At 43.3% G+C, this 25,500-nt stretch overlaps 1 protein-coding gene across 1 annotated transcript in view; it reads left to right on the forward strand.

Moving 5' to 3' along the window:
• The window catches only part of KLHL30 (kelch like family member 30), a 49,398-nt gene that overhangs the window by 18,431 nt on the left and 5,467 nt on the right, over positions 1-25,500 (forward strand). The window contains exons 2-5 of the mRNA XM_063441676.1: positions 14,638-15,461; positions 17,299-17,458; positions 20,639-20,725; positions 21,296-21,451. Coding sequence (XP_063297746.1) covers positions 14,688-15,461; positions 17,299-17,458; positions 20,639-20,725; positions 21,296-21,451 — 1,177 coding nt within the window. The 5' untranslated portion in view covers positions 14,638-14,687. The remainder of the gene's footprint in view (positions 1-14,637; positions 15,462-17,298; positions 17,459-20,638; positions 20,726-21,295; positions 21,452-25,500) is intronic.

The following is a 25,500-nucleotide window of genomic DNA, read 5'->3' on the forward strand; positions in this document are numbered from 1 at the left end:
GGGATGGAGGGTAGCTACTTGTCCAAATTACAGAGCCAGTTTTCCTATGACTGGAGAAAAGATTATCTCACATTTCTAGGGGTCAAGCTCCCGCACATCATGTCTGACCTATATCATATGAACTATGTTAAACTTAGTAGGGATATTGCCACTACCCTCCTAAACTGGAGACACAAATTCATTTCCTGGTCCGGCCGCATAGCAGCGGTTAAGATGGTGATATTACCCAAGTTACAATATTTATTCAGGACGCTTACTTTGACAGTACCGACTTCCTACTTCCTATCCCTCCAAATGCAAATTAATCTATTCATATGGCAGGGAAAAAGACCGAGAGTAGCCCTATCCACGTTGTACCGACCGACACGGATGGGAGGCATGAGCCTTCCTAATGTGCAACTATACTACAAGGCAGCAGTCCTAGCCACCCTCTTCCCCATTAATCAAATTAGCTCCCCTCCCCAGTGGGTCTCCATAGAACAGTACTGGTTGCAAAACCGAGACATTAAAACGGGAATGTGGTTACCACCCCACCTGAGAGGTGATACCTCCGACGCACTGCCAGCCACTTTAACGACATTGAAAATTTGGGATACCACCCGCAGACTCCTGTGCAGTTGCCATCCGATTTCCCTCTCAACTCCTATCAAAGCTTTGTCACATTTTATACCTGACTTTAATTATCGGGTGTGGAATAGGTGCGGGGTGTTCTATATACACTCTCTACTGGACAAAAACAAGTTAGCCATGTTCGATCAACTGAAAGCTAGCCACACGCTACCGAACACCGCATTCCACACATACTTACAGCTGACTTCATGGTGGAAGAATCACCTATCAAACCCCATGTCACCAAATGCCACTACCCCTACGCCTTTTGAAAAGATTATAATGGCAGACGTGCCGGCGAAAAAACCCATCTCCACCATATACACGTTATTACTGCCCCGAAAGGGAATAAAAACCCTTACTTGTGTACGCTCCTGGGAAAAAGACCTGAATCGGACATTGCCAAAACAGACCTGGCTGACCTCAGTAAACGCAACCAAGGGTTTAACTTTTTGTGCCTCCCATCTAGAGATCACCCGTAAACTCTTTTACCGATGGTACATGGTCCCAACGTGCCTAGCCACTATAGACCCAAAGGCTTCCAGCATCTGCTGGCGCTGCAGAGAGGAGTTGGGCACGTTCATACACACTTGGTGGAAATCTTCGAAACTTCAGCCGTATTGGAAAGCGGTGATTTCCCTAATAAACCAACACACTTCAGTAACAATACCGAACTCCCCGACCTCTCTGCTCCTGCTCATGTTTGAAGCCGAATACCCCAAGCAAATTAAATACCTAATATTCCATGTACTTGTAGCAGCCCAATACTTTATCGCAAAAAATTGGCTATCACCCAACAATGCAACAATGCAAGAGGTGATACGACATCTCTCCCAAGTTGGGAAATACGAATCGAACCTCTCCCGAATTCCACCTAATAAAAGCTGGAGACCATCTCGACTCTTTATCAATACCTGCTGACCGAACCCACAACAGACACCAACACCTTCCAACGACGATGGGAATGGGCCATGAACAAGACCTTCACCCAGACACAATGGGAGACAGCTCTAATATGGCAACATAAGAGCTCTTCTAGCTCTCGTTATCAGGAAGTAAATTACAAGCTGATTTCAATGTGGTATAGAACACCAGTACTACTACATAGGATCTTCCCTGCCACACCACCGACATGCTGGAGGTGCCTGGAAGACAACGGGACCCTACTGCACATCTGGTGGGATTGTAGACTCATCGCACCATTCTGGGAACAAATTGAATCAGATATTCACCTGATCCTTGGAGAGGACACTGAATGGTCGGCGGAACTAGCTCTATTGCACATATCCGCACAATCAATATCTGCCTACAAGAGGTCAGTCCTACGCCATCTTCTGAATGCGGCCAAGTCACTTATCCCGGTACACTGGAGGACAACTGATCCCCCCACCAGGGATGAGTGGATCCACAGAGTCGACGACATCAGAGCAGCGGAGTCGCTCCAGGCGGAACTGACGGGCAGGGAGGCAAAATACGCAGCTGTCTGGGCACCATGGCTCGTCTTTCGGACGCGACCGTAGGGGGGATCCGCCGGGGGGGGGCTGGGCCCGGGGGACGGCGCGGCCCTCGAGTACCACCAGCCTTACATTCATACGACCTACAGTGACTCTAATCAGCTGGCAGCGGTGACCACCACACCCCACGGACCACCCACATCTCCCTGACAAGACGTACACGCAATCACGACTAACTCATGACTACAGGACCGCTCTTAAAGACCGCATGCATACGCATGGGACTGTCCAACGGACCCACGCCCATGAACTGCTCACACCCGCACTATGTGACAACCACATGACCATGAGTCTACTAAATACGAGACACCTAACGCACTGACCCAGCAACTACAGATAGTCAACCCACGATAGGTAGGACGGTAGCAACCGGATGAGACCGACTCAGACACACCTCACATCTTGATCCTCGGGGCAACACGAGACCCACTGATGACCACCTACGAGACTTACACAACCTCGCACTATCTGGCTACCTTAACAGAACTCACACCGGACCATATGGGATCGGAACCGACTCGACTATTGGCGGGGCCCCTTTACACTACCATGCAACCCCGTTAACCCCGCTCTGCTCCCTGTATATTCCCCGACCGTACAGTACCAATCCTCTTCAACACCAACAACAACACCGAACCCATCCGGGTTATACCACACACTGACACACTACACCACACCACACCCTCATACACCCCACTAAAGCACACATGAATCCAAGGCTCAGGTGCCTATAGAATTACCCGCACAGCCCTAGCCCGCAGTTGATTGAACCTGGTAATTCACGTACCTAACAAGAGCTATGATGTGGCGCCTCCCAGGAGGGTACGAGGCATCAGCTGACACTAGCGCTCTACTGCTACCTGAGCCTACAACAGTCAATGTTTATACTCTACGATATGTATTGTGTAATGTTATGTTCTTACTATATTAACCCTGTTCTTTATATATTACACCTTTTCTGCGGGCTTGCGCGCCCAAATTTGCCTACTAATATGTATAACTGTATAACTCAATAAAAACGTGATTAATAAAAAAAAACTAAAAGCTGGAGACACGAAGTATGGGAAAATTGGGAACTGAAACACCCAACTTGAGGTCTACATAAAAGCCTTACGCAACTCATGTCAAGGCATATGGGTGATTATACCAACCCCATACAAATATGCTGAGACACACCCACAACTTACGTGCCTAGAACAAGGTGCTTATACCGACAGCCTTACAAACCACTTCTAAAGAATTTGCTGGACGCAAACCCCCCCCACCCTTCTACCTACTCACTTAGTTTCTCCTTGCCCCCCCTCCTCATCTATGGTTCCTTTTTATCCTCCAGTACCAAACTCAGGGAACTCCATCCCACCACGACTTGCGAGTGACACAAGATACGATAGACCACCGTCTTGTACCATGATCTAAATGTAGCGTGTGGGAAATGTATTATGCATTGTGTTTCTCCTATGCTTGCACACCTCTGTTGTATATTGTATATTGTATATCGCAAAGTTGTTGAAGGTCGTACGCCCCACCTGTGTACAGAAGTACTGTCTACCCCTCCCTTTTTTTCTGTACCCCTTAAACTGCATTTGCTGACAAAATAAAAATTGTCACATTGAAAAAAAACAAAAAACTGCTGATGCCCACGCTGGACACAGCAGTTTGAACACTGTAAACTGACCGACCACGAGCGTGAACGGAGCAACACACGAAATTGGCACTGACGGCAATGAAGCCGAGCCGTCTGGACACGAGGCCTGGCAGAAGCGGTGACCTGCTACTCTGGGGAAGCGGCCGATCTCCCGATGCGGGGTTCGCTGCACGCTACAGACCTCCTGCCAACCCGCAACCCCCCCCATGGGCCGTCGGGGGATATCCCGGTCCCCACTGGGGAAGCCTCACCTCCACGAGGGGCATCTCTCCATGGACCAGCAACCGCATGGCGCGTCCAAGATGGCAAGATGGTTGTACGTGGTGTTGTACGTTACTACTTAACACACCACTCCTATCTGGTGGCACATTAGATTGCACGCGCAGTGCCCCAAATTTGAAGTAGGAGGACCGACCAAGCATCTTTTTCCATCTCCCGCTTCCTAAAATCGATGCCTTATATACACGTCCCCTGATAGGGGACGTAACAGGGATTAAATTGATAGGAATAGTACTACTTAACACACCACTCCTATCTGGTGGCACATTAGATTGCACGCGCAGTGCCCCAAATTTGAAGTAGGAGGACCGACCAAGCATCTTTTTCCATCTCCCGCTTCCTAAAATCGATGCCTTATATACACGTCCCCTGATAGGGGACGTAACAGGGATTAAATTGATAGGAATAGTACTACTTAACACACCACTCCTATCTGGTGGCACATTAGATTGCACGCGCAGTGCCCCAAATTTGAAGTAGGAGGACTGACCAAGCATGTTTTTCCATCTCCCACTTCCTAAAATCGATGCCTTATATACACGTCCCCTGATAGGGGACGTAACAGGGATTAAACTGATAAGAATAGTACTACTTAACACACCACTCCTATCTGGTGGCACATTAGATTGCACGCGCAGTGCCCCAAATTTGAAGTAGGAGGACCGACCAAGCATGTTTTTCCATCTCCCGCTTCCTAAAATCGATGCCTTATATACACGTCCCCTGATAGGGGACGTAACAGGGATTAAACTGATAGGAATAGTACTACTTAACACACCACTCCTATCTGGTGGCACATTAGATTGCACGCGCAGTGCCCCAAATTTGAAGTAGGAGGACCGACCAAGCATCTTTTTCCATCTCCCGCTTCCTAAAATCGATGCCTTATATACACGTCCCCTGATAGGGGACGTAACAGGGATTAAACTGATAGGAATAGTACTACTTAACACACCTTATAATAACGCAGAGAGAGGCAAGGCAGAGAGAGGAGTCTGAAGAAGAGGAGTCAGAGGAGGAAGGTGGCTTTGAGGAGGTGGAAGACCAAACACAGCAGGCGTCCCAGGGGGCTTGTTGTCACCTTTCGGGGACCCTTGGTGTTGTACGTGGCTGGGTGGAGGAAGAGACCTTCAATGACATCAGTGAGGACATGGAACGGGACATGGCTAGCTTGGTATCCAACCTTGTGCAAATGGGGAGTTTGCGGTTGTGTAAATGGACTGTTTGCGGTTGTTTGCGGTGCGTTAAACGGGGAGTTTGGTCTGTCACTGTGAAGCGGGCATAACCTTACACTACCTGATCGATACAACATCATACCTGATTTTATTAAAGCAGGTTATTCCAAACAATTTAGGAATGTTAGGTGATTTATGCCCTTTATGGATTAAAACCAGACTCTGCATCAACTATGTAATTTTCCATGGGAGTTTTGCCATGGATCCCCCTCCGGCATGCCACAGTCCAGGTGTTAGTCCCCTTGAAACAACTTTTCCATCACTATTGTGGCCAGAAAGAGTCCCTGTGGGTTTTAAAATTCGCCTGCCCATTGAAGTCTATGGCGGTTCGCCCGGTTCGCACGTTCGCGAACATTTGCGGAAGTTCGCGTTCGCCGTTCGCGAACCGAAAATTTTATGTTCGCGACATCACTACTCATTAACAATCAGCTGCTTGTAGGGGACGTTAGCAGACTATGTGATAACATTAAAAGTCAGCATTGGTACCAGCATTTTGTGTTTTGTAGATGTTAAGAAGGTAATGGTAGCATAGTATTGTAATGTTCTAAAATATATCACTGCGTAACATTTGGGAACTTAGTGACATGGACACCCCAATTGTTTCTGTACAGATTTACTACATTGCAGGATTTTGTGCATTCCGTGTGGATAAAAGAAAAGCTTACAGTTTCAATGTCAAGCCTCTATCCTAATTACAGAGCCTAGAAATGTGCTGGATGGATGTCATGAAACTTTAATTACAATGCTATATTCATTAGCTGAGGCAGTATTGAGAGCACACGAAACAAGTGACACAAACAATGGCAGGTAGCTGAGGTGGGAGGTGATGCTTTATCAGAGATGGGACTCTTTGAGCTGGGAGCGTTTGAGTCTTTCCCCGAGTAACTGTATCTCTGTTGCTCAGAACAGTTTAACATGATCTTACAATCGATCGAATGAAGAAAAGAAAAAAAGAAAAAAGGAATCCAGACACTCAAATGAGCAAATGGTGCAATTAATCTAAATTTAAAGGGCTAGTAAAGGAACCCAGACCGGTCCATCTCAATGGTCTGGGTGCAGTGGTCCTTTCATTTTAACCCTGCAATGTAAAATATGGCAGCTTTGTAGAAACGACAATGTTTACATTGCAAAATTAAATACAATTCTAGTAGCTGTCTTCCTGACAGCCACTAGAGATGCTTCCTGAACAAAAAACAAGTGAAACTTGGTCCAGGAAACAAATGCTGCTGATTGGAGGAGAGTGGTATACAGCCGGACCTGCATATCTCCATTCCAATGTTTTTCTACGAGAAGCATTGGATTGGAGGAGATCACGGAAGACATTAGCAGACATGCTGACATCTTCAAATGCAGAGAAAACTGCTGTGGCAAAGGAGTTCCGGCGCTTAAAACGAGGTAAGTAATCATTAGTTATTTTACATTTTTAATTGCAAAGGGGCACTATAGATTATCTTTAATACAGCTATCTAGCCGTCAAATTTAGATATAGGTACTTTGATAGTTTTGCATGGAAAACAAAGCATCTATATTATTTGAAAAAGGCAATATACACCTTGGGTACCCAAAAGGCAGATCCCCATATGTATTTAAACAGCTTCCATGATGCTTTGTCATCCTAAAACATTCTAAAGGCATACATTGTGGGAGTTCTACTTGTCTCTGTCACCTTCCCTCCATTGTCCAGTTGTTGTGACTGATCTAAGGTAAGAATCAGCCGTTACCCAACCCAAGAGCACTCTCACTGACCTGGGTGTTACATGTTCAAGCAGCAATGACATCACTTGTCATCACTTAGTGCTCATTTTATAATTTAGAGGATCACAAAGCGATCTGTTTACTACTCTCTTCTGCGTTTTGGAGAAGAAAGTAAGAATCAGATTACTTTGTGATCCTTGTAACTGAAAGCTGCATTTAGGCTGTGCGCTCGCAAAAGCAGGTGATGTCATCACTGAGTGAATGCGCAGTGCTGAGTCATTGAAAGTTATCTTAAGTTGGGTCATTCCAAACTAAGATCTCTCAATATGACGAAACACGCCGGGCAAAGGGGGAAAGGGGGCAGAGGCAATATCTCATCATTCTATAAAAATAATATTAACAGAAAACCTACCTACTGAACAGTCACCGTCAAGGCAGACCCCCCTAAGCGGGTCCTAACACTGACCCTTCAGCCTGCTTCCTTGAGCTTCTGGCAAAGATATCTCTAATGAGACAGAAAGGGGTATTTTTTATATACACCCCTATATACTTATTAACCCTTAATAGGGAACACATGGGATGGGCAGCAGCATTGTAACCAGGCTGTGTGATACAAAGTAAATACAAATACAAAAAGAGAAGTCCTGCGCTTAGTCCCATTACTACTGGGCCAGCAGCAACGACTACAATACACATCAGCCCCAATATATAGTAAAAACCAAAGAAAAGAAAATGTTACCTGCGCTTTCTCCTTAATCCCTATGTATATTTAGACAAATGGAGGTCATTTAGTTGCTCCAATGGCCATTGGAGGGAATGCCCGCCTGCCAACGTCAAGGCAGTCCCCCCTAAGCGGGTCCTAACACTGACCCTTCAGCCTGCTTCCTTGAGCTTCTGGCAAAGATATCTCTAATGAGACAGAAAGGGGTATTTTTTTATATACACTCCTATACTTATTAACCCTTAATAGGGAACACATGGGATGGGCAGCAGCATTGTAACCAGGCTGTGTGATACAAAGTAAATACAAATACAAAAAGAGAAGTCCTGCGCTTAGTCCCATTACTACTGGGCCAGCAGCAACGACTACAATACACATCAGCCCCAATATATAGTAAAAACCAAAGAAAAGAAAATGTTACCTGCGCTTTCTCCTGACGTTGGCAGGCGGGCATTCCCTCCAATGGCCATTGGAGCAACTAAATGACCTCCATTTGTCTAAATATACATAGGGATTAAGGAGAAAGCGCAGGTAACATTTTCTTTTCTTTGGTTTTTACTATATATTGGGGCTGATGTGTATTGTAGTCGTTGCTGCTGGCCCAGTAGTAATGGGACTAAGCGCAGGACTTCTCTTTTTGTATTTGTATTTACTTTGTATCACACAGCCTGGTTACAATGCTGCTGCCCATCCCATGTGTTCCCTATTTAGGGTTAATAAGTATAGGAGTGTATATAAAAAATACCCCTTTCTGTCTCATTAGAGATATCTTTGCTAGAAGCTCAAGGAAGCAGGCTGAAGGGTCAGTGTTAGGACCCGCTTAGGGGGGTCTGCCTTGACGTTGGCAGGCGGGCATTCCCTCCAATGGCCATTGGAGCAACTAAATGACCTCCATTTGTCTAAATATACATAGGGATTAAGGAGAAAGCGCAGGTAACATTTTCTTTTCTTTGGTTTCTACTATATATTGGGGCTGATGTGTATTGTAGTCGTTGCTGCTGGCCCAGTAGTAATGGGACTAAGCGCAGGACTTCTCTTTTTGTATTTGTATTTACTTTGTATCACACAGCCTGGTTACAATGCTGCTGCCCATCCCATGTGTTCCCTATTAAGGGTTAATAAGTATAGGAGTGTATATAAAAAATACCCCTTTCTGTCTCATTAGAGATATCTTTGCCAGAAGCTCAAGGAAGCAGGCTGAAGGGTCAGTGTTAGGACCCGCTTAGGGGGGTCTGCCTTGACGTTGGCAGGCGGGCATCCCTCCAATGGCCATTGGAGCAACTAAATTACCTCCATTTGTCTAAATATACATAGGGATTAAGGAGAAAGCGCAGGTAACATTTTCTTTTCTTTGGTTTTTACTATATATTGGGGCTGATGTGTATTGTAGTCGTTGCTGCTGGCCCAGTAGTAATGGGACTAAGCGCAGGACTTCTCTTTTTGTATTTGTATTTACTGAACAGTCACTACCAACCAAATTCAGCAAAAACAAATTCAGATTTTTCACAATTTTCCTTTAACCACTACAGCTAACGCCTTACCAGAGAATGTGACCAGGGGATTGTGGAGTGCTTCTTTATGGGCCACTTACAGTTGATGCTGTTATGGCAATCTGTTCTTTAAGAATCCTATTTCAGAACAGATTCTCTCACTTAACTAATGACCGCAGGCCTGTCCAGAATTGACAAAGTTAAATAAGCAGCACATTCCATGCTGGCATAAGGTCTTCAGGGATCAAATTGTCAAATTGTGTTGATCGCAAAGTCTAGCATTTCCTCCTTATTGGAACACTATAGTATTAGGAATATAAATATACAAATATTCCATAGGCTATAGTGTTCTCCTCCCTATTGAGATTCAGAGGCCCCCATAAATGAAATAAAAGGGAAAAAAGGTTTTTACTTACCCTTTTTTCCAGCGCCGAGACTCACTCAGTGCTTTGCCCACTCTGCCACCGGTGACATCGTCCTGCATGCATTGCTTAGTTGGCTTCTCATTCAATCCAATGCCTATTATAGAGGAACAATAAATCCTATGCTTCTCTATGATCAGCATTTAACATCAAACATCACATAACCAAGTCAAACTCAACAATTGCTATGGAATCGCCCTCTAGTGGATGCCAGGAAGTGTTTAGACCTGCAATCAAATCATTGCTGTATCTACTAAATGTTTTAGCTTGGAGGACTAAAACAACAGGGGCGTCAAAATAAAATGGTCTGGGTGTCTATAGTGTCCCTTTAAGGGGTTACGGCATGTAACAGCAGTGAAGCAGAAAATTATTATAGTTAATTGGCAAGTTTGGGCTAAAGATTCTGGGCACTGAGGTTATTGTCTGGGATTATACTAGAGTATGGGTTTTATGGATAGAGGTAACACTTATAGGGTAGGGATTGGTTGCATTGAGAGTTACAGTTCAAGGTCGGCTAGGAGTTATAGATGACTTAATTTCTCAATGCCTTTTTGGCACTCTTGCAATACTGTGGACTGTAACTACCAGCTTTCTCAGCCAGGTAGGCCTTGCATAAGAGTGAGGAAATTCACAGGCTTTGAAGCTTACTAGGCTAATTAAACTTCAGGGCAAGGGTGGTAGGATTAAGAGCTTATTTAAAGGATATTGTTCAATAGGAGCTATGTTTCAGGTCAGGTGAATGACATACCCTTGCAAGCCAACATGCAATGCTGTCAATTTTTTTTTTTGAAATTTGTAATTTATTGTTTTTTTTTTTTCAACAACATAAACATAGATAGGAAGGGGGAGGGGGAATGGGTACAGAAAGAAAAAAGGGGGGGGGTGGGAGGGGGGGGATACAGTCACGATACATTATATCACATGTCGAGCAATGGGATATGCAATCACTTTGATTAGGTCAGTACAATATATACATTGTTTCACATTATTTACCTTATTTACATTATTTACATTTACAGTTGTGTGCATCGATTCATGAGCACCCTTTGAACTCTCTCTGTGTTGGTCGTCTCCGCTAACCCTGTTGCTGTGTATACTAGTCGGTCGTCTCAGAGGTACACACTGTCTGACTACCCCGATTCTGGCCTACCCATTCGAGTTAACTACTTATACCTAGGTTGCTACAACACGTATTGAGTTGGGAGCTGTGAGTTAGCTATTCTCCAGGAGCGCCACTGGTCCCACGCCCCGCTCGAGCGGTGTGGTCCCGGGTGAGCCCCAGCAAAACTGGTTTCATAGATCGCTTGGTTGTCTATGTCCTGCATAAGAGTTGGAATGGTAGGAGCCCCAGTTGTTTTCCAGGATCTGGCTATTAATTTTTGTGCTGTCAACAGGATATGGTACATTAGTTTCCTCAACCTTATAGGCATTTCCTTTGGTATGTCCAGTAATAAAAAGATCATGGGTTCGAAGGGCAGCCTGACATTAGTGACGTCAGCAATGAGGTTTTGGACTTCACCCCAGTACCTGACTAGTCGTGGGCACCGTCACCATATGTGCAGGACGGAGCCTTTCTCCTGCTTGCATCTCCAGCACGTCGAAGACGTGTGGGGATACAATTTGTGTAAGCGTGCCGGCACCATGTACCACCTATATAACGTTTTCTGGTGTTGCTCCACCAGGGTCGCAGATTTAACCAGCTTCCTAACTGAAGATGTGATATAGTTCCACTGCTTATCAGTGATGGAGGTCTGAAGATCCAGCTCCCACTGACTCGCCTGTGTCGAGCCTGACAGGGGTTGGTATGGCAGGATAAGTTTATAGCAACCCGACAGCGGTTTAAAGGTTGGAGGTATTTTACCCGTGGTACCTATTTGTTCCCAAATCGTGAATTCTCCCTGTGTTTTGTTTTCTACCTTATTATCTTTGTTAAGTTTATGTAAAAATGATTTACGCTGAATGTAAGAGTATTGTGATGTGCGTGGGATGTCATAGGTTTTACTTAGGTGTTCAAAACTCATTATCAGTCCTCCTGGATCAAAGGCCTGAAATAGGTATGAGATACCTTTCTCTTTCCATGGGGTGGCATGGAAGGTCGGGATGCAGTATGTTATTGCTTCAATGGGGGTCGCCATGGAAAGGGGGTGGGCCGTTTCAAATTTCATTCGGTGCAGGTCCCAAGTCTGTAGCGCTAGTTGAAGTTGAAGGGGTATCAATGGAATGTTTGGCCTGCTCTTTCTTGGTAACCATAATAGGTTGTTGACTGTGAAGGGTTTAATGGCTAAATTTTCTAAGGTAACCCATTGTGGCCGATTGCCTCTCACTAGGTGAGTCAGTAGGGGTGCCAGCACCGCAGCATGGTAGTAGGATTTTACGTTCGGGACTGCCATTCCTCCCCGACTTGCGGGAGCAGTTAGTAGTTTACGAGAGATTCTCGCTCGTCCCGTGCCCCAGATAAATTGAGCAAGCGCAGACTGTATGGTTTTAAAGTAGGCTTGTGGTACCTGCAGGGAGAGGTTTCTAAACACATATTGCAATTTTGGCAATACTGACATTTTAAGCGCTACAATGCGCTCTGTCCAGGTAAGGAATAGCTTGTTCCATCCCCGTACTAGTGACAAGCTCTCGTTCCAGACTCTGGTATAGTTGGTGGGGAACATGTCAGATGTGTTTCTAGTGAACGTTAATCCTAGGTATTTTATATCATGTTTTCTCCACTCGAATCGGTACTCTTCTCGTAGCTGTGCTAGAACCAATGGGTCTAATCTTAGCCCTAATGCCTGTGTTTTGGTTGCGTTTAGGGAATAGTAGGAGAGTTCCCCGTAATTTTTAATAAGTTGCATGATGTGGGGGAGGGATTTATCAGGTTGGCTGACATACAGCAGGATATCGTCCGCAAATGCACTAATCTTAATCTGCCTGTCATGCCAGTTCACTCCCGTTATTTCTGGGTGAGATCTGATGGCCACCAGTAGGGGCTCCAAGGCCAGCACATACAACAAGGGAGACAAAGGGCACCCCTGTCGGGTGCCATTCGTAATCCTGAATGGGTCTGATTTAAACCCCGCCTGCAGTACTTGGGCCCTAGGTTGACAGTACAGGGCAAATATTTGTTGGATGAACTGTTGCGGGAACAATGCTGTCAATTTTAACGCGCACACAATTTATTACTAAGATATTAAACATGATGCGATAAATGTTCATTCAATAGAAAACTAATTTTCTAAATGCAGCATATCTACATTCCTCGTCTTCACTAATGGTTTGAATCAAGTTGTATCCCTGGCAACTGGTGAGCGTGCACTGAGAAATACCCCAATCTATATTCCCCAACACCTGACATGTCTTCCTCAGCCATCATGGTCCCAATTCAAGAACATGATGATAAATGTATCTGTCTGAAACATGCAGAGATGTTCTGAGTGCAGTATTTATCTTGCTGTACAAACGACTCCACTGATTATTGTCAAAGAATCAAACACCTGAGATTGTCACGATTGTCAATGAGTTAGTATTCTGTTCCAAAATGTGGCCTGAATTCCTAAATATATGACAATCACCAAGGAAACCAGCAGAAACAATAGTATGCTTTGATAAATCTCACCATGTGTTAGAAAGTGGCAGATATGTATCCAGTCTTGTCACCTCGACAATAATTCAGCTGTGCAGTCTGAAGATGTACATTCACTGCATGTTACACCAATAAGATAACCAAGTTAAAAGGGTAACCCAGACATGGACCCCATCCTCACTGTTACTAGAGGAGTATCAGCTACACCTCACTGATGAGGCTGAAAAGATTGTCTGGGGTTGCTGTATCTCTCGTGCAGAGAGAACTTGCCAGCATTTCGGTTCTGAACTGCCTCTACGGGTGGGATCAGTCTGATTTGCCATGGCATATGTTCTCTCTGTAATGGCACAAGGGAGAAAAACGATTTTTAGACTTGAGCAGGTATTAACCAAAGGGAAAGCTACTGAGTTTCTCTAAACTTTTGTCCGTTGTTCTCAGAGCTCATATTTTTTTGTTTTTGATGTTACAGCAATACCCCTAATATACATGATGATTACATGTTTAAAAATGTTAAGACTGTATGAAAGAATATGCTCACAAAATGATAAACAAATAAAACGTAGCATTTATTTAAAAAAAGCATGTTAAAATGGTACAAATACACAGCACACCTATATAAAGTGGAAAAAAAACTAAAATCCATACCTGCAGGACAGCAGCCTAACACGTTTTGTGCTAGATGCACAGTTATGCCCGTAGATGTATACTGTCCACAAACCTGTTTTTTTTTTATTTATTTTTTTTATTAGCAGCTTTTTCACACTTATATCACTTTTGAGTATTTTATAGAAAATATATTCTAAATACATGTTTTGACTGTATGGGAATTTCAATGGAAAATGGGCTTCTTGTGGATGAGGATACAGAGGTCTTGCGAGATCCTCCATAGATTTCTTCATAGTTTTAATGCATGTGCTCTTGTGCATGCAAGAGTATGGCAGTCACTCGGGCTCCTCGTGGCTAACAAACCAGGAACTGAAGAAAGAAAATGGTGGCAACCGCGAGGGGGTACTTCAAGGGACCATATCTCCCCTTAATCTCACCTCTAAGCTGCCGTATACCAAATAGGGATGTGACCTTTAGGGTTCTTGGCAAACTATGTGAGAGGGAGCTACTTTATAGCAATGTACATTATGTCATGCAGCATAGTAATATTAGTGTTTTGAAGTAAAGGAAATTACTAATCAGTTGTGTAGTTTGTTGTAAAATAATGTGAGTGTAGGCTTATTAAAGCAATATTCGGTTTTAAAATGAAGGACGTTGGCCTTTACTAGTCCTCTGACCTCTTTTCAAATTGTAGAACACTGTTCTTGAATTTCAGGATATTATGTTAAGACAGTTATTGTATTGTCTTCCATTATCATGCAGGTTTTCAGGGCAGGCTGGAGTCTAAAATTAAAATGATAAAATTATAAATTATTATTGGTGTTGATTGAAATCTGTTTCTCCTCTGCAGAGATTTCGTTGAATGGTTTTCTCTCTGTTGGGCAGTCTTCAGCAGTAACAATGGTGAGGAACATTGACGATTTAGAGTTCTGCCTCCCCTCACACTCAGACTCTATTCTTTCTGGACTGCAGACTTTGCGCTTCAACCCTCAGCTCTCCGATGTCACACTGATGGTCCAAGGTCGTGAATTCCCCTGTCACCGTGCTGTGCTTGCTCTGTGCAGTCAGTACTTCCATGCTATGTTCACAGGAGAATTCCAAGAAAGCATCTCTGCTCATGTAGAAATCAAAGAGGTGGATGCTGATATGATGGAGACACTAATTGACTTTTCGTACACTGGACGACTCACCATTAACCAGGGTAATGTGGAAGGGCTTATTCGCACCTCAAATCTTCTTCATTTTCCAGCCGTACGTAAAGTGTGCAGTCGTTATTTGCAGCAGCAGATGGATGCCACCAATTGTCTGGGTATTTGGGAATTTGGGGAAACCTATGGTTGCCCAGAGGTTATAGCCAAGGCATGGGCCTTTTTGCAGGAGAACTTCGAAGCTGTGTCCAAGGAAGAGGAGTTTCTGCTTCTACCCCCAGATCGCCTAATTCGTTATTTGGGGGACCCTTTACTACAAGTAAGAGAAGAGCAGAACCGGGCAATGGCAGTGCTTCATTGGGTAAGACAAGATGAGAAATACAGGGCCCAATATCTTCCAGAGCTGCTGAGCATGGCCAGGTTGTCCACCCTGACTGACCTCCACCTTCAGGAGCTGATGGATGCTGAGCCTTTAATCAATGAGTCTGAGGCCTGCAAAGCCCTGATAAGCAGGAGTCTTGGGCAGGTGAGTACCGGGAATAACATGCAAAAGTTCCTTTCTCCACAGTAGCACTCATATGTTGCTAATGTTCCAAAATAGTTAATTTCTTCATGTTGTCCACCATGTCTGGCCAACATGATATATGTCATATTCTGAAGTGGTAGACAAAATACAGATTAAGGAACAGCACACACACGAAAATAACGTTTTAGATTTTGCAAGATTACCTAAAAATCACATGTTTTAGCAAACAAATATAAGAATATTGTGTTACGCCCACCACAGTCTCCAATATTGGTAGGTCCTACACTCATTTTAATATGGGAGATAAATCAAACAGTGCTAAATGAACTAACAAGTATTTAATTAATCTGTTGTAGGAGCTCCCATATTTGCTTGCTGAGATAGGTGATTTTAAGTAGCTGTGTAAAATTCAAAACTATTTTTGTAGGCGCTGTAACTTAATTTGCATTTCGTATAAATTTTAGTCTTCACAGCAGCACCACTGCTGAGAAATCCATCTTCTGGTTGTGCCCCCAAGTCTCTCCCCCTCCCCTCTTTTTTCTATGTTCTGGAGAGATGTCCTGTGTGATCTCTGAATTACAGACATAAGAAGATGGAATATGATGTAATATTGCATCTCACATTGTCTGTAACATTGTGGTGTTGATGCAGGGAGCAAGATACAGGGATCTACACTCCCAGCTAGACAGAATTTCTAACAGGGCTGATTTTCCAAAATTAAAAGTCCAGGTTGCACAATTGGCCATACCTTCCCATCAAGAGGAACCGCTGCTAGACCTATTGCCAAATGTATCCTTTGTAACCAGCTTGCCAATATTTTATCCCTGATTATTTTGTGCTGCTGTTCGTATTGTATTTCCAGATGCAAGAAGGACTTTAAAATGTCCCTTTGACTTTCATTTTGTAGATAAATTGTATTTTTTGACATTTACTTCCTTCCACTGAAAAAAACGGTAATACCCATCTTCCCATTCCAGGGTTTACTTTTTGATTATTTCCTTAAGTGTAAAAGGGTTAATTAACGCTATCTCCTATACCAATGCTGCTACTTACGTAGGTGTCACAGTAACGTATACTGTATATCGTGTCTCACACGTGTTTTCTAAACGGTGGCATGTTTTTATCTCGGTTGACTTATGCAGGATTTAACACTTACCTGGCAATCACCTTCTAACTGCTGTGTCACCTTTCACTCATATAATGACCTTCTGAACCTGTGCAGCCTCCTAATGTATCGCATCACTACAGTGTCAACTCTCACACCTGTTTGATCACCGGCGTATCCAGCCACACCGGCCGCCTCTTACATCCATATCACTTAGCAGAACCATCACCGGACACTTTGATAATCTCTCTGTCTGTATTGCTTTTCACACACTGGGGGTTATCGGTTACACTCCGTGTCACATTTCCCACACCTGTTATCTCTCAAATGTGTGTCACCTCTCACATCTGTCACTCTTTTGTTACCAGTGTTAGCGCTGGTAATTATAGATGTAAAATTGAATGATTAAACAGAGTGATATACAAGGCGAATAAAGACAGGATTATAATAATGACACAGTAAATGGAATTGTAGATAGTTAGCAATTTTAGACTAGTGTGTAATATAAATATTTTTTCCTTGAGTTTTTCTTTTTCTTTGGTTTTGTAGATGGGTACTATGGTTTTATGGTTTTTACTTGCATCGAAAATACATAACATTATGGAGTAGGATTTTTAAAAGTTCAGTAATCACCAGTACATTTCATTAGTTTCTATGATGATTCCTCGTTTCATTTTTACATTTTGCTATTTATACATTATTTTTCAGTTCATATTTTCTCTTGTCATTCAGGTGACAAAGGAAACCACGGAGCAGTTATCGGTCTCCCTTCAGGAAGTCCTAGTGGTGGTCGGAGGAAAGGTATTAGAGGAAGAAGAGGATGATGATGAAGATGATGAAGACTCCCCACCCAGAACCTCCCCTAACTTTACCTTCTACAATACCAAAAACAGTACGTAAAACATGCGGCAGGACATTTAGAGAGGTTGGAGAAGTAATTGTTCATCTCAGTGTTTTAGATGTTCAGGTTGAAAAGTGGGCATGCCACATAACCGCAATCCTATAATAAGTCCTGTATTTCACAGTTCTGTATCTCAATAAATTTGTGTAATTGTGTCATTGCGTAATGTTGTCAAGTCAGGTTTACTCCAACACGCTAACCTAGGGCAAAGAGTATTCTACAATATAGTAAAAACACACATTACTGGTTAATGCAAATATGGCAGTGACCAGAAGATGCAGAGACCATGACCTTTTCAGATTATTTCCATTCATCCTATGCAGTAATGGAACTCATCTTCATGGATAAACAACTTATCTCATAAAAACAGAGAGGGAGCTACCGTCCCATCTCACTATTAAATGTGGACATCAAATTATTCACAAAAATTCTGGCCAACCGCCTAAACCCATATTTACACAAAGTAATCCACCCAGACCAGGTGGTATTCATCCCCAACAGGCAAGCCTGCGACAATATTAGGCGCACTAACAACCTCATATGGACCACAAAACAATACAAAATCTCCACCTTGATACTGTCGTTCGACGCAGAAAAAGCGTTTGACCGCCTGCTCTGGCCATTCCTGTTCGAAACCCTACGCAAATTTAAATTCCCACAACCCTTTATAACTGCCCTACAAACACTATACGCCTCCCCCACAGCCAACCTCTTGCTGCCACTCACCCTTCCGCCTACGTTCACCATACATAATGGCACGAGACATGTATGTCCCCTCTCCCCTATCCTCTTCGCCCTCTCACTAGAACCCCTCCTGCAAACATTCAGACAAAACTTCACAGGACTTAAGATTAAGGCAGAAGAATACAAAGCAGCGGCCTACGCGGATGACGTACTACTGACCATCACTAACCCCATCGACTCCATGCCCCTACTTCTAAAAGCCATACAAGAATACGCGACCATCTCGGGCTATAAACTAAACATAGAAAAAACAGAAGCCCTAACCATCCAAATAGACACACAACAGCTACAAAGTCTGGCGAACGCGTATCCTTTCGACCTCACACACACGGAAATAACATACCTAGGTACCCACCTCCCGAAAGACCTTGCACAAACATACAGACACAACTACACCCCGCTATTGCAACAAGCAGCACAAGATCTACAAACATGGGCCGGCCTCTTGTATCATGGCTGCGCAGACTAGCGTCGGTCAAAATGAATCTACTCCCCAGATTCCTCTACTTATTCCAGGCCCTTCCCATACCAATCACGACCACCGACTTCAAGACATTACAATCTCAAACAGACTGCTTCATTTGTGCCAACAAAAAAGCCAGAATCAAAAGAGCAACACTCTACAACTCAAATAGAGCGGGAGGACTGGGTCTCCCTCATTGTATGCACTACTATCATGTGGCACAACTTGCCCTGGTACAACACCTACATGCCCCATACGGTGTTAAAAGATGGGTAGACTTGGAACACAACATATTTGGCAGGGACTTCCCATTCCTCTATATGTGGCTACCCAAATAAGCAAGACTATAACAACCCACCACCACTCCAGCAATAACAAACTCCATATTTTTGTGGGTCAGTGGTCTCTACAAATGTGTAGATTGGGGGCGGGGTGGGGCCGCCAAGCAGCATGGCAGCAGAGCAACGTGGCTCCGAGCTTAAGCCCTAAACAACGACATAAAACTTGCCCACAACCTGCCCCAGGGCCGGATTACATGCTGCAATGCAATGGGGTACTACCCAAGCACCTATATGCTACTACGGCCAAAAATTCACGGGGAACACCGAGACTGATGAACCCGGCCTACACACCTGCATAAGCCTGCATGAGGACAGCTGCAGACAGAGAACAGACGCCTGATTGCCTGGCCGGAGGAACAAGCACACCAGCTATGCGGACGTTGGTGGAGATTTACACGGGTGAGAGCTGCGGCCCCGCTCCACCCCCCCCTGGCCGGTGGGGGTAATCTCGTCCACATGAAGGCTGCACGCCCTGGGACGGACGCAGCCACCCGGGGTGCATGCTGACCTCCTGCACAGGCACTAGCTGCCTAACCGCGGCCCGCCTGATATCTACACCCGAAATTAAGGGACGATTATTGCCTACGCTACAAGATCAACACGCACCCTGGCTTGAAGCTGTCCCGTGGATGCAACACCCGCAGGTGAAGTGGGGAACTGGAGGCGATGGACGTGGGCTGGGGAGCCAGGAGGGATGATGCTGCGGTGTCCTTGGGGCCCGCTGGCCGGATGCCGCGATCCTTGGACTGTGCCCTGCGGAGACTGAAGTGCCGTCACCTTTGGGTTTTGAGGAGGACCTGGAGGCAGCTGTCCCCGACGCTGTGATCCCTCGTGGAGTGGAACGCGGCAGCCCCCGGCGGCTACCCCGAGTGGCCGGAGAAGGTAGAGACACAGGACATATAGGTTGTTATTAGCGTTACTGTTATCTGTTAGTAAAATGCTGTAACCAGACTAAATCATTTCAGCGCAGTAAACTATGCCGACACTTGTTAATAGAAACATAGAAACATAGAATGTGACGGCAGATAAGAACCATTCGGCCCATCTAGTCTGCCCAATTTTCTAAATACTTTAACTGTAACTGACTTAACGATGCCTACATCTTCAGCTTTCTAAGCCTCTGCGTAGGTGACCAAATACCGTATGTGACCTAAGCCTGATTTATTACGCCTCTGCGCAGGCATCCATGCAATGATTTTTTGAATTCGCTCCATATCTGCTAACATTTTGCATATAAAATTAAAAAAAACGATTTAAAACAAATGTGTAGATTTGGTTGTTCTTTTAAATATGAGAGTAAAGGTGTAGGCGGTGAATAAAACAATACTTGTTTCTTTTTGTAAATGCTGTGAATGTTTTTATAAAGGTATTTATGGTTGACAGGCAGCCAGTTTCTTACAGTAATGGTTTGTATGGTGGGCAGGAGACTTCCAAATAGTAAAGATTTATAGGTGGAGAAGATATATAGTAAATATAATAAATGTTTATTTACTTTAATGCAAGACTGAATATATTTAACAACACATGGACTGAAATTGATAAACATGAGTCTTTTGTAACCTTATCAAAATGTTATGTGCTCCCACTAAAGCGCTCTGTGAATGTCTCTTCCGTCTTTCTCAGAAATGTGGATGTCGCTTCCTGATTTCCCAGATTATAATAAGTGGGGTTTCTCCATCACCTCACTCAACAACGATGTGTATGTCACAGGTACGTCTTGTGTACCCCACATATCCTGGATGAGGGATAGCCAAATCTTAGCACTAACTTGATATCCATGTTAAGTAACGTTATTAGTTTCCCTTTTCTCACTCTCCCTGTATTGCTCATATCCCAAAAAACAAACAAATAGGCAAGTGAAAAAGAAGAAATAAAAAACAAAACGAAAAACACACCTCATGGTATATACAGTATGGAAGGTGATAACTTTAAAGCTGACTAGGTTATTGGCATACCAGTGTGTTTTTTCTCATCATTAAATATCATAATCCACATTTCATATTTAGAAATAAACTAAATGAATAAAAAGCTTGCCCTATTCTGTTTTTTCCACCTTCTGTCTCTATGTATCTCTAGAGCTGACACCTTGATTGCATATAAGAGAATTTGAAATTCAGAATGTAGAGCACCCACATTTATTGTACCTTTCTGAGAGTGCTACCTGTTTAAGCAATTGGTCCACTAACCGAAATACCATTATTTTGTTATGATATGTTTCTGCATGGATAGATCATTTATGACTGAGAAGCAAGATGTTAAGGTTCCATCTCTCTTTTTTAGGTGGTTCCCGGGGGTCTCGGGATGATTCGTGGTCTACACGGCAGGGGTGGCGTTTTGTGTTAAATGAGGGGATATGGAAGCCAATTTCTCCTATGATTAACCCACGGACAAACCATTCCAGTGCCACTCTGAATGGAGAGATATATGTTATTGGAGGTCAGATATATTGTATACATAATAATATTTAAGATATCTGGTTTTGACTTCTGAAAGTCATGAATGTTTATGTATGTTTGCAGACACTTAGGGTGAATGAGACTCAAGGTAATATGCAATGTGTTAAATGTGAAGGATTATATTCTATAAGCGTGATTGATTGAAAAGCTTGTCCAAAAATATTAAAATATGACCATGATTAAATCCAATGTTGGATGAAATGCGTCGGATAATATTGGGGATGTCTTAATCTAAATTCTGTAAGCTGTGACTTCTTCATCGTCTGAGTGCTTTGTGAGACCACAATCTATCTAGACTCTGCATAGACAATTCCAATTTTAGAAATGATTAAAGAATCTGGATGAATGGGAAGATTCTCATCATAAAGTTCCATGGTGAATATACAAAGCAATTAAATAAGTATTTTATAAGTTGTTTGCAAAAATAAAAGAAGAAAATAGGTATTTGTAGTTTACAAAGCTGGAAAACTGTCTTCTTACAAAACATAATGTTCAGGGGTATAATATTTAATACGTGGTATAACAGCTTATTGAATCAAGGAGAGATCTGACTGCCAATCTGGGAGCAAGAAGGCATTTTTCTTTCTAGTTTGTTGCAAAATGTAAAATGAGTTTCAGACATTTTTTTTTTGCTTTCTTTTGTATTAACAGCAGAAGCAGATGTAAGAAAGTCTGAATTTCATTATCTCAATAGACTCCTGAATGGTTCCAGTACCATACACTAAAAGTGGCAAAGGCCCAATAGTTCAGTGAAAATTTGAACAATAACATATGAAACCCAAGAAACTTTTGGAAAATCATAAATAGCATACAAACCTCCACAATCCACTCCCAACCCTCCACTGTCAAAATGGACATGAAACACTTTAGTACCCCATAGATGTAGCAAATGCCTTTAATAATTACTTTGTAGGATGTGCTACCACCCTAGTTGCTACGATAACGAATGACACTCATTTTCAGACCACAAATAAAGATCAGGCCCTGCCAAATCTTCAAAATCCTCCTTTAGAGAAATTCAATTTTAGACCTGTGTCTGTTAGTGTTGTTAATAAACATCTTAATAATTTACAAATGAAAAACCAGTGTGGACCAGATCAAATCCCTGCTATGCTGCTGAAGCTCAGTGCGCCAGCAATTGCTAAACATGTCTAACTCTTATCAATGAATCCCTGGTGTCAGGATACATACCCAAACTTTGGTAGACTGCAAAAGTTGTACCTATACATAAAAGTGGTGACAATACTTTGGTATCTAACTATCGTCCAATATCATTGCTCCCGGTATTGGCAAAAATCTTGGAAAAATGCGTCCACACGCAACTATGTGAATATTATCAACAATCAAATTATCTGACCCCTGATCAATCAGGCTTCCATCCAAATCACTCAACTTCGACTGCCCTCTTAAAAGTTTGCAATGACATCCAAATTGGCATGGAACAAGGAGACTTAACTGGAACTATTTTCCTTGATTTTGCCAAGGCCTTTGGCACAGTAGACCATGGCATTATTTTGCAAAAACATAAAAACTCATAAAAACTCAGGTATTGGTGATCGTTTGCTAACCTGGTTTCGATCATATGTTTCAGACTGATTGCAATATGTGGCCATTTCTGATAGCACCTACCTCACTCTTCCAGTCACGTGTGGTGTTCCCCAAGGCTCCATACTCGGCCCCCTGCTATTCACATTATTTATAAATGATCTGCCTAACGTCTGCAAATCCTCAACTGTACACACGTATGCAGACGACACTGTAATCTATGCTAGTAAGCCCAAGTTACCGCAGCTTGAAGCTGTGCTCCAAAACCAATTCACAGAGGTAGAAAAGTGGATAGCGGATAACAAACTCTTCCTAAACACTGACAAAACCGTTACAATGATCTTTGGAACTTTACCTAAATTACGTAAACTACAAAATCAACAGAACAAATTCAAATAGCACACTGACAGCAGTCTGTTCTTTCAAATATCTAGGTATGTTGCTAGACCCCAATCTATCCTTTGGCTTTCACATTGGAAAAATCTCTTCAAAACCTTACCCCAAACTAGGTGCCCTGTACAGAAACAAATCCTGTGTAAGCCCTACAGCAAGGAAACAGATAGTGAAACAAATGCTAATGCTGGTCATTGATTATGGGGATGCAGTGTATGCACCCGCACCGCAAACCCTCATTAATAAACGTAGCACGTTATAATTAGTTCTGCCGTTTTGTACTAGAATGTAATTACTTTACCCACCACTGTGACATGTTAAAAGAGCTAAACTGGCTGTCGCTGGAATCCCAACGCACTCTTCATCTTTCCAGCCTTGTGTTTAAGAGCATTTCTGGGAAGCTCCCACCCTACCTGAGTAGAATGCTCTCCCCAGCTGTTCCCACCTCCTATAACCTCCGATCCAGTACCAGCACGATATTTAGCATACAGCAGTACAAGAATAAAGTGGCTGGATCCTCCTTTTCCTATAGAGCATCACAATTATGGAATAACCTCAGGGACACAGTCAAATCTTCATTCAATCTAAAATCTTTTAAGAGATCTATGGCAATATACCTCAGCACAGAATGCACGTGTCATGGCTGAATATATTTATCACCTGTTATGTGAATTTATATATGTGCGTGTGTGTATGAATATTATTATTATTATCATTGCCATTTAAATAGCACCAACAGATTCTGTAGCGCTTTACAATATTATGAGAGGGGGGGGTTAACTATAAATAGGACAATTACAAGCAAACTTACAGGAACGATAGGTTGAAGAGGACCCTGCTAAAATGAGCTTACAGTCTATAGGAGGTGGGGTATAACACACATTAGGACAGGAAATAGCAATCAAATAAGTTGGGAGTGAAGCAGAGCTGGAGGAGAGAGTAGAGTGCTGCCCTTTAGGAGAGAGCAAGAGACAGGTATGTAAGGTCACGGGCAGAGCAGAGCGGAGGGAGAGACAGAGAAGGGGCATACCTATGGATCTGTAAAGAGATATAAGAGGGGCTAGAATTATTCAATGTTTTCTATGGGTTATGGGTTATGACTTTGAATTGACTCCTATAGGATTCAGGAAGCCATGTAAGGACTGACAGGGGTGAGGTATGAGAGGACATCTTGCATAAGAAAGGGTCGGATGCAGGCTATGTTTTTAAGAAGGAGTCTACAGGATTTGGCAACATACTGGATGTGAGGCTCAAAGGTGAGGCCAGAATCAAGTATGAACCCAAGACAGCGCTCTTGCAAGGATGGACTTATGTGGATACCCCTAACTTGAAGGGAGAGCGAGAGAGGAGGATCAGTATTAGGAGGAGGAAAGACAAGGAGCTCAGTTTTAGAGAGGTTGAGTTTCAGAAAGCCGGAGGACATCCAGTCAGAGATAGAAGAAAGGCAAGCAGTGACACGTTGCAGGACGGCAGGGGAGAGGTCCGGGGAGGAGAGATATATCTGGGTGTCATCAGCGTACAGGTGGTAGTGCAGTCCAAATTAGATAATAAGTTTGCCAAGAGAGGCAGTATAAAGAGAAAATAGAAGGGGACCAAGTACAGAGCCTTAGGGGACTCCAACCGAGACAGGACGAGGGGAGGAGGTATCAATAGAAAAGAAGAAACTGAATGAGCATTGGGAGAGATAAGAGGAAAACCACGAGAGGACAGAGTCACAGAGACCGAGTGATTGAAGAGTTTGAAAAAGGAGAGCATGATCAACGGTGTCAAAGGCCGCAGAGAGGTCAAGAAGAATTCGTATGGAGTGTTTGAGTAGTATAAATATATATATATATTGTTTGTATATTGTATTTTTTGTAATATTGTATCCCAGGGATAGGCAACCTTCGACACTCCAGATGTTGTTGACTACATCCCCCATAATGCTCTTATACACATAATGCTGGCAAAGCATCATGGGAGGTGTAGTCCAAAACATCTGGGGTGCCGAAGGTTGCCTTTGCCTGTTGTATCCTATTGTAACAATGCAATGTTTTGTGGACCCAGGACATACTTGAAAACGAGAGAAATCTCAATGTATCCTTCCTGTTA

Source organism: Pelobates fuscus, chromosome 2, assembly GCF_036172605.1.
Source record: "Pelobates fuscus isolate aPelFus1 chromosome 2, aPelFus1.pri, whole genome shotgun sequence".
Taxonomy (NCBI): Eukaryota; Metazoa; Chordata; class Amphibia; order Anura; family Pelobatidae; genus Pelobates; species Pelobates fuscus.